This window comes from Amblyomma mixtum, chromosome 8 (assembly GCF_055824585.1).
Source record: "Amblyomma mixtum isolate Tamu chromosome 8, ASM5582458v1, whole genome shotgun sequence".
In the NCBI taxonomy this organism is placed as follows: Eukaryota; Metazoa; Arthropoda; class Arachnida; order Ixodida; family Ixodidae; genus Amblyomma; species Amblyomma mixtum.
In genome coordinates, this window is record NC_143019.1 from 66218368 (window position 1) to 66228909 (window position 10542).

General features: G+C 53.1%; 1 protein-coding gene across 1 annotated transcript; it reads right to left on the reverse strand.

Annotated features, from left to right (window-relative positions):
* Positions 1-2443: 2443 nt before the first annotated feature.
* On the reverse strand, positions 2444-2797 carry LOC149332791 (xaa-Arg dipeptidase-like). The gene has a single exon (XM_089557559.1). It carries the CDS (start codon positions 2795-2797, stop codon positions 2444-2446), a length of 354 nt encoding a protein of 117 aa, XP_089413685.1.
* Positions 2798-10542: the final 7745 nt, after the last annotated feature.

A 10542-nucleotide genomic window follows, 5' to 3' on the forward strand; every position in this document is an offset into this window, starting at 1 on the left:
GGTAACCTACACCACGTGACTTAATGTCTGATCCACAGTAAAAGTTGAACACAGCAGCTCGAGAAACAAGTGCAGCCTATGTCAAAAGACTTCGGGCTGCAATGTTGCCTTTCCAAAAATCGTGCATTTAACTGGACAGTTACGGCACACCCAGAGTCCAAATCTCCGGAGATAAGGAAATACGACTCCTGTCCTTACCCCGCTGAACATTTCAAGTTTCCGGAGTGCCGAAGTGCCTGACTATACTGCTTGAAAGGCTGCGGCGTGAAGTCTTTGGATTTAAGACTTAACATAAAACGCGCGTGCGCATTGGTGTGCAAGCATCCACGGAAGTTCCACCTAGGGCAGGAAAACACTCATGCGAATGAGAGACATGAATAGCACAAGGTACGTCCCTCGCCGTGGGCAGTAGCAATTCACCATCATCATCATGAGCCTGACTACACCCGCTTCAGGGCAAAGGCCTTTCCTATGTCTCTTCAATTACCCCTGCCCTTTGACAGTTGCGACCACCGTATCCCCGCAAACTTCTTAACCTCATCCGCCCCCCTAACTTTCTGCCGCCCCTTGCTACGCTTGCCTTCTCTTGAAATCCACTCCGTCACCCTTAAAGGTCAACTGCAGCACTTTTTTGAGAATTTCGCGATATTCAAGGATTAAAATCTATATAGGCTGTAGGTAAAGCATGCCAAGTGTTTTTGGACTAACACTTAAAATAGTGACGTAATCGACGGTTGAACTTTGCACTTCTCTTCAATGCACCGGGGGAGTTCAGAGAAACTCAGCGTGACGTCACGGAAGGTATGATTTCAAATTACCGCTGTCGTCAGCCACGCCCTGCCCTGACCCGTTGGACGCTGCCAAACAACTGTCGGCAGGGTTTGCCTTCGGTGGCGTTGGTTTTTTTCCTTCAAAGCAGACGTTAGTGCCTTAGAAATGTACCGATACCTTCGATAACGTCATCCTGCGCCCCCCATTTGGCGTTGTGCGCTGCGGAGAAGCTTGAAGGGCGTCCGGATTTTAATCGGCGACTACTTTACTATTTCAAGTGCTAGCCCAAAAACACTTCGCATGCATTACCTCCAAGTTTCACACATTCGACCCTCTTAAGCTCGTTGATTTCTAAAACCTACGCAGTTTCCCTATAAGGACCACCTGTTATCTTGCCTTCGCATTACATGCCCTTCCCAAGCTCACTTCTTCCTCTTAATTTCAACTAGGATGTCGTTAACCCGCATTTGTTCTCTCACCCACTCTGCCCGCTTCCTATCTCTTAATGTGATACCTATCATTTTTCTTTCCATCGCTGCGTTGTCCTTGACTTAAGCTGAACCCTCTTTGTTAGCCTCCGCGTTTCTGCCCCATAAGTGAGTACCGGTAAGATGCAGCTGTTGTATACTTTTCTCTTGAGGGATATTGGTGAACTGCCATTCATGATATGATAGAGCACACCAAATGCGCTCCACCCCATTCTTATTCTTTTATTTCCCTCTCATGATCCGGAATATAGTGGTCACTACCTGTCCTAAGTATACATATTCTCTTACTACTTCCAACACCTCGCTACCAATTGCGAACTGCTGTTCCCTTGCTTGACCGTTGTACACTTACAAAATCTTTTAAGCAATAGCGTAAAGGTCCCGCGTCGCAGAAGACCCAGCGTCGCCGGTATTAATTCAGCAGCCGCAGCGTGAGCGTAAATCTTGACTTCGACTCAGGGGGGATCCGTCAGAAGACGTCACTACGCGCGTGCCGCTTTTCCACCTCACCTGCTGCCCTCACGAGTAGGAACCGGAGCATGACCGCCCGCGCGCCGAGTCGGCGACGTGAAGTCACCCTATATACATACGCCATCTATCGCCGCAACCCATGCGCCTCGCTCGGAGAGGCCGTGATGACGTCATATTTTCAGGGCCATTTCTTGGCCTCAACATCGACGGTCACCGACGTAATTTTGTAGAACATAGTAGTAATTCTTTCGTATTAAAACGGCGGCCAGCGAATACTACTGAAAAGAAGACCAGGTTAGCATATTTATTAGCTTTGCTTTCATGTGACGCAGCAGAACCAAGGCATCACCAGCATTGTTTTTGTATTACGGGAAACAATACTACATCTACGGCGCAACACGACCAACCACGGCACGAGCTCGTGCTGCCGTGTTTGTCTCTCTTTTGTCCACTTTTTTTCCGCCGTTTTCCTCCTGAATCCCCCTGTGTGGGTATGCGCCATTCTAGAAGGTGGGCAACAACAACAACAACAACAAATCTCACATACACAGCTTTGGTTCCCTGCGCTGCTGCGTTTTGCCGCGCTGCTTGCCTACACACCTGGTTTTCGATTCTAATCACGCGCCACAAATATTTATTTAGTCTACAGCCGGAACAACAGTTCATAAAAATCATCGCCGGCGTGCTGGTCTTCAAATATTTGCCTTCCTGGCTCATTTCGGGCATGTGCAGGGCGGCTGCCTCGCCTGCTTCCACTCCTTGAGGTCCTTGCGCGCCCTGGGGAGCAGATCGGCGTCGGCAAGGACGTCGAGGGCTGTGAGGGCCAAAATCTGGGTGGCCCTCTGTGTGGCAGCCTGGGCGCCATCGGATCCCGCCGCTTGGGCGAACTCCCGCGTGTGGGTGTCGACAGAATCGCCACTGCCGATGGCGAACGTCGGCAGGAGGGTGGGCAGCTCGTGGGACACGTTCGCAGCGTCGCTGGCCCATCCCGAGGGAACGGTGCGTGTCAGGTCCACGTCGACGAAATGGACGCCTGCGCTCGGCCGCCGCAATAGCTCAGAGGACATTGTGGTTGTGACAATGTTCAACGAAGCTCTAAGAAAAAATTGGCAGAGGCTTAGCTTTGTTAAGCCCGGTAAGTTGCGAAAGCAATAGGCCTGGCTGCGCCTGGTTTGGCTGGTCACGTGGAGCGAGCGCCTCCCCCACGGCAGCGGCGCGTGGAGGATTCGCTGGGACGATCGCGACGAGCCGAGTTGGGGGGCCGCTTTCCACAGCTGGCATGACGTCATGTACAGCGAGCGCCCCTCGCGGCAGCGGCGCGCAGCTGCGGCATGGAGGATTCGCTGGGACGATCGCGACGAGCCGAGTTGGGGCCCCGCTTTTACACAGCAGGTATGACGTCACACATAGTTCACGCTAAAGGTCAATGGTGGATTCTCCATAACGACGGCCAAGAGCGGAAACCTCGAGCAGTATTGCTTTCGCAATAAAAGCCTCCCGGTGCCCTGCATTCGTTTTGCACCCCACACCCTCCCTAAGCTTCCAAATTCATTCTCACTGTGTATGACTCCTAAAACGTGTGTAAAATTAACGAGACGGTGCAAGTAGGTGAACTGCAACTAGGCGGAAGGCAACTGCCGCCATTGTGGTAGCCCAGATGGCCACAGATGCAAAGATGCGTTGTTTTCTCCGAGTTTACGAGCGTAGGCGCAAATGTTTTGCTTCTTTTTGTTTAAAAAATTACCGCAAAGAAAGAAATACGCCTCCCGGCCGCGGAAGCTTCCTCTTGTTCCTAGGACACCTGAGTTTGTGACCGGAGTGAAATAAAAGAAGACATAGCGAGGGTAATAGGCAAGATGGAAATATGCCAGGAGGGGGATGTCAGAAAGATGACATAGGGTTCGAATGTTGGTCATGAGATCATAGCACAGAATGCGCGCGGCGGCCAAATGCAGTAGAAGCCTTTAAAGGCACAAAAAAAAATTGCCCGTCTACCGTGTGATGTCCTGGCCTTTGAAGGATGCCAGGCACTGAATTTCGCATCCGGAGCCCTCCACTGCGGTTCCTCTTTCACTCGCCTCCTTTCACTACCTCCTTCGTCTCTTCAATCACGGTGCGTTTTAAGAGACTCAGAATGGAAATAGCAAACTAAGCAGAACGCACAGATTATTCTTCGGGAACAGTAGCAACGTTTTTTCTACGCGGAGAGGTGGCTGTACTGAAGAGAAAATAGTAAATGAAAGTCCCGCAAAACAACCAACCACATCATAAAGGCGCTTGTTAAACATGAGCCCACGTCAATTCTATGGCTCATTTGCAGTGAAACCCTTCGACCAATCAAAGGCACCACTTGCACCGACCAAAAACGTAGCCTGAAGTTGTAAAGCCAAAGTCAACGGATCAGCGGTGTTGGGGATGGGAGACAGGTGTTGCCGGGGAAGGCACGCAGGGGGAGTGTGGGGGGGGGGGGGGGGGGGGAAACACCCGAAACAAGACCTTCGTCTCGAGACCTGGCCGCGATCATTGGGGGAGATAACGTCCGACTGCTCGCTGCGGTGGCTGCCGGCACGTGGGGCGACGCAGGAAATTCGGTGCTTTTGTACCCCAAACTTCGGCCCGACGTTCCTTTCAGTCAAAGACGGCCGCACTCCGACGCAGCAAAGCCCGTTGATTGAAGCCACATTCCAAGCCACGACCATCTCCTCGTGGCCCATTACGGCAGGCCTTGAAGCAGTCGTCGCCGAGTAGAAAGCAGGTACTCGGAGCCACCCAGAAGAAACATATGTGCTGGCTGCTTCCAAGCGAGACTGGCTGACGCCGATCTCAACAGCGGTGATGGCGGCGAGGTTCCAGCGCAGGCCACCTTAGCGCCCCACTATTTCAAAGATGGGATCTCCTCGCTGCGTGGCGTGCGTTTGCACCTCTTTGCTAGCTACCCGCGTATACGCTAGAAGTAGGCTCCGTGGGTGCGAAAGAAACTAAGCGAAGTTAACGAGGGTTGCAGAACACGCGAATACATCGGCGACGACGAGGTGAGCTTCATGTATTGGCCGGAAGGGTACGTGCAAGCTTCGAGGAATCCTCAAAAGCATGCGAGAAGCATTTGCGCTCTCACTGGTTTCATTCAACACCACATCTAGGCGACAATTGCACGCGCATTGCTCACCAAACGGCCCGCTGTGCTGTTGATTATCGAGTACTTTTTCATTAGTTACGCAGTAGTTCTCGCATGCGACCCTTGTGATTGACTCTGGTGTGGTGAATGCGATTTCTACGCTAGTGAGTTGCTTCCTGTTGGTTGCAAGCGGAAAGATCAGGGTACGTTCCGGAATGCACGCATAACCTTGACGAACATACATCAGCCGGTTGAATGTTTTTCTCGCGGAAGAGTGTATACCGTTAATACCAATTTAGCTGCATGTGGTATCTGTGTGCTACAGCTTCGCCTCGAGCACTCGGATGAAAGGCGGTAAAATCCAGCCTTGCGTGTAGGCACCTCACGTACTGCATGCATGATGCTGGGAAACTTTAATGAGGGATGGGGCATGCATTGGACACTTCTCCGATATTTTTCATCATAACTCAAAACATATCCCCCTTTCCACGGGGCAGGAAACATAAAAGACCATGAGCTCTCATCGAGCTTCCCGGGTTCACACGTTGACACCTGCCGTGGTGGCTCAGTTTTAATTCTGAGACTTGGCAAAGCTGGCCGCCACTCTTTTCTTCCTCCATGGATCGTCAGGCCGCTCTCATTGAAAATAATAGTGAAACAACCTGCCTCGAGAAAGCTCGTGTCACGTCACCAATCGCTGCTGCACGAATCCGCAAGTGGTGGCGCCATCTGTAGATCGCTTCCGCGCAATTTTCTGGCTTGTAAAAATTGGTGAATTGGTAAATTGGTTTTCGGGGAAAGGTTTGGTTTGGTTTATTGGGGTTTAACGTCCCAAAGCGAGTCAGGCTATGAGGGACGCCGTAGTGAAGGGCTCCGGAAATTTCGACCACCTGGGGTTCTTTAACGTGCACTGATATCGTACAGTACACGGGCCTCTAGAATTTCGCCTTCATCGAAATTCAGCCGCCGCGGCCGGGATCGAACCCACGTCTTTCGGGCCAGCAGCCAAGCGCCGTAACCACTGAGCCACCGCGGTGGGGTTCGAGGAAAGGAAATGGCGCAGTATCTGTCTCACATATCTCGGCGGGCACTTGAACCGCGCCGTAAGGGAAGGGAGGGAGGTGGATAAAAGCTTTGTTTTCAGTAAAAATGGCATATTTGATATCGCGTGACGTCAACCTATCAGCCTAGCCCCTATTACAAATCTACTCCACCTTGGGGGATTCCCCTAAACATTTGGGAGGGCGCCACCAGCGCCACCGTGATCGGCTGTGCGCACACCGAGCTCCAGCAAAATCACGTCTACGTCCAGGTTCCTGACCTCGGATCGCCACCAACCGTTCTACAGGAGCGCTACTTCATCGCCTGTACGCCTGGTAACCAAAATTCCAAGCGTTCTGCGCCGTTTTTTGGCACATCAGCATCTGGCTGGCCGCCCACGCCGGGCGCGCTAAGCCAAGCCTACATCTGCACCGCCGGGGCAACGCCCCCCGCGCTCGCCAGCATGCTCGCAGCCGGAACGGCGGGGAGCTCGCCTAGCCAGTCAGCAGCCCAGGCGCTGAATCACAAGCACTGTGCTCCCGCGGCGCCCCGGCAAGCCACCGCAGCCACGATCGTCATGAAATTTGCGAACCACCTCAACCTCGGCAACACTTTATTCCCTGTGCTCTGTCGGTCCGTCATGGATTCCGCCCGCCTAACCAAGACTGAACGTGACAATACCTACATCAAACTCCGCACCTCGCAAAACATCCTGGCCATCGATACCCACCGCCCAGCCGCTGCGGACAAGCTGCTCCAACTCAAGCAAGTTTCACTGAACAACATACAGTACGAAGTCACCTCGTACGTAGCTAACGACCCCCTTAATGCCCGTGGTGTTATACACGGCATCACCATGGACTTTACCGAAGACGACTTTGCCGCTAACCTTCGTGTTGACGGCCCCCGACTCCTAAGCGCCCGCCGTCTCGGACGTACCAACACACTTCTGCTCACCGTCGAAGGGCCCCGTCTACCACGCTATGCCGTCTTCTACAGCGGAGTGTACCGCGTCTACCCGCAAAAGCCGCACAGCAAACAATGCACGCATTGTCACGCCATAGGACACCGTGCCGACGTCTGTCCTAACAAGCCTAGCCTTGTTCGGTGCTCGATTTGCAGCCAACCGTTTCCTCCTGACCAAGACCCAACGACTATCCCACACGAATGTGAACCACACTGCTGGAACTGCAAGGGCGACCACACACCGTCTCATCCTGAATGCCCCGCAAGGAAAGACGCCGACGCTGCAGTCCTAAAGTGGCACCGCGCCCAACGACGCCATCGCGCCCGCGCCGCCCCTCCACCCCCTAAAGCCGACGCGACCATCTGGCCGCCCCTGCCTACCTCGAACCGCTACGAGGCCCTTCAGCTCTCCTGCAGCAGCAGCAGCAACAGCCCGGGGCACGAGACCGCGCAAAGAAGTCAATCTCGAACCAAGCCCTCTGCCAAGCGGCCACCGTCCACCACTTCTGGTGCGGCAACCAGCACCTCCACCTCCTCTACTAAACCGCAAGCTTCCGTGATGCAGTCACAGACTCCACCAAGTCACCAGGTGAGCGGTCCATCTCCCACATCCATCGCACCCCCTCCCCCGTCCTTCCAAAACCGGTTTTACTCACGCCCCTCCACACCTACTCCACTTTCACCCCTCCCTACCGACAACGCTATTGCTCTCATACAGCAATCCCTTGCTCCCGTCCTATTGGCCTTACAACAACTGACGGCTCGCGTCGAGCAACTAGAGCACCATCTCCTCTCCCTCGCGTCCTCTGCCCCACCCTCTCCCGACGCAGACTCCAATGCTCCCCCTCGAAAGCGCGCAAGCGCCCCTCTAGTGCCTAACCTCGACACAATGGAGGAAGACCGGCATGATGAGTGATATCATGCGGCACACATCCCCACCCCAAAACCCTCTAATTATTTGGCAGTGGAACTGCCGCGGTTTTCGTCGCAAGAAAAATGCCCTCTTGCAACACATGCAGATTACTGGCGTTAACCCAGACGTCATCGCACTGCAGGAAACGCACGGTGCCTTTTCTCTGCCAGGTTACGACCATTTTACTCAGCCAAGTATAGTCATGAAGAGAAAAGGACATCAAACGCCCCCTCCTCCGCCGACTTTGACGGTTACATACATACGGCGCACGATACCCACCATTCAGGAAGATACATCCCACCTCAACTCCGGGACGAAAGAGCATGTCCTGACACACTCCACCTATCAGGGTCACCGTATCACGATTTTAAACTGCTACTGGACTCCCTCCGACTCCAAAACCAGCATCCCACCTTTGCATACGGCCCTTCCTGCCTCTAATGTCCCTACTACTTTCGTCCTTCTTGGTGACTTCAACTGCCCACACCCTGCATGGGGATACGACCGTACTTCAGCCTCCGGACGAAAACTCGACCGCTTCGCCAGTATTCATCACCTCACCCTCCTGAATGACACGTTCATGCCTACACGTCTAGGATGTGGAGCACAATCCGACACAAACCCCGACCTCGCATGGATTCGCAGCGATCTCCGCGCTTCTTGGAGTAATACGGGTGACACGATGGGGAGTGATCACTGTATTCTTCAGATAACGCTCACGTCCCAGCGACCCTCCAGACCACCCGGAACACATCTACCTCCCACTATGCTCGTAGACTGGCCAAAGGCTCGGCCGGCCCTCGACTCCTTATCAGTCTCACTCGAGGACCCCGAAAAATGGTGTAGCGCCATTATGGAGACCGTCTCCCAACACACCAAACATATCCACCGATCTCCCGACTATCCATACATTGACACACACCTACTTGGGCTATGGAAACAACGTCGCCGGGCCATAAAAGCTTGGCGCAACTGTAGATCTAGCCACGCATTGAAAAGAAAAGTTGCTGAACTAACGCAAGCAGCCCAAGAATACGCTGACCAACTAGCCACGAACAACTGGCTTCAGCTCTGTGATGACATGGTCGAGAGACTCCACACTCCAAAAGTCTGGCACATTATGCGCACCCTACTTGGACAGGGTAAACCTCGTAACACACTTCAAAAGCTACAGTTGGCCCTCTCCGTCTCACAAGAAGAGCTGGTTGAGCAAATCCGAAATCAATTTTACCCATCCTCTACTTCTCCTGCCAGCTCCCCGTCATACCCTTACACCGAAGAAGAAGCAGACGAACAAGGAATGAATTCCGACTTTACATTCGCCGAACTTCAGGCTGCTCTACGCTCCCTTAAGCGAAACACAGCACCCGGCCCAGATAAAGTTACCTATGGTATACTCCGTAATCTCCCCGATTCAAAACTAGACGAACTTATTCAGATTATTAATACTGTTTGGCGCTCCGGGAAAATTCCCGCTGCATGGAAAGAGGCACACGTAATTATGATTCCGAAACCAGGAAAATCCTCTGCGCTCATCACTAACCTCCGACCTATATCCATGACTTCTTGCCTAGGGAAGCTGATGGAGAAGATGGCCCTTACCCGCCTCGAATGGCACCTGCATACCAATCGCTGTCTTGCTCCCACTATGGTCGGATTCCGCGCCCACGTATGCACACAAGACATTGGACGGCAAATCTATGAGGATTTGTACGCCTTCCCAAGCAGCGCACAGCTTCGAGTTTTGACCGGCGTGGATATCAAAAAGGCTTTTGATAATGTCGCCCACTCCGCAATTCTCACCAACCTGGCAGACACTCGCCCTGGGGTCCGCATGTTCAACTACATCAAAGACTTTCTTACAGACAGGACCCTCCGAATCATTGGCCCCGACGGCACACCTTCCGCCCCCTTTCCCCTCACCGCAGGTACACCACAGGGATCCATTCTTTCACCTATGCTTTTCAACTTGGCAATGAAAGAACTGCCCCGAAAACTCGCTGAAATTCCTGGCCTACGCCACGCTATATATGCGGATGATATCTCTCTCTGGTCTACCACAGGAAACGCCGGGGAACTAGAATCCACTTTGCAGCAAGGCCTCGACGTCGTTCAGGAGCATGCACGCCGCATAGGTATGAGTTGTTCCGCCGAAAAGTCGGAATACATCGTGGTTTCTAACGCTCCTCAAAAAACCGCTTCTTCCTACCGCGAACTCATTCAACTCTCTCTCGCGCAAACCCCTATTCCCCGACGGAGCCACATCAAGATCCTTGGCTTCACTTTTCAACAAGATGGCAAGTGCAACGTGTGGCTTAGCCAACTCCTGCAACAACTGAACCAAATTCGCCACATGCTGTCCCGCATATCTCGTCAAAAGCATGGACTCAGAGAACACGAACTCCGTCGAGTTATAGAAGCACTCGTTTATTCGAGGGTCATGTACGCCTACCCCTATCAACGCCTCACATCCTCTCAAGTAAGCAAACTGGAAGCCTCTCTGCGTCGCTTCACTCGATTAGCCATGGGAGTTCCCATCTACGCCGCAAATGCTCTGATCGCAGACGCCGCCATTTTCAACTCCCTCGAAGAACGCGCAGCAGCACACCACCGAGCCCAGATACACCGTCTCTCTACCTCCGAGCAAGGCAGAGACCTCCTCAGCCTTTTCGGACACACCATTTCCCAACTACCCCCGCTTCAACCATCTGCTCCCCCGTGGAAAAGCCTCCCGCGTCTTACTGTAAAACCCATTCCACGCCACATGTCTCCAACGA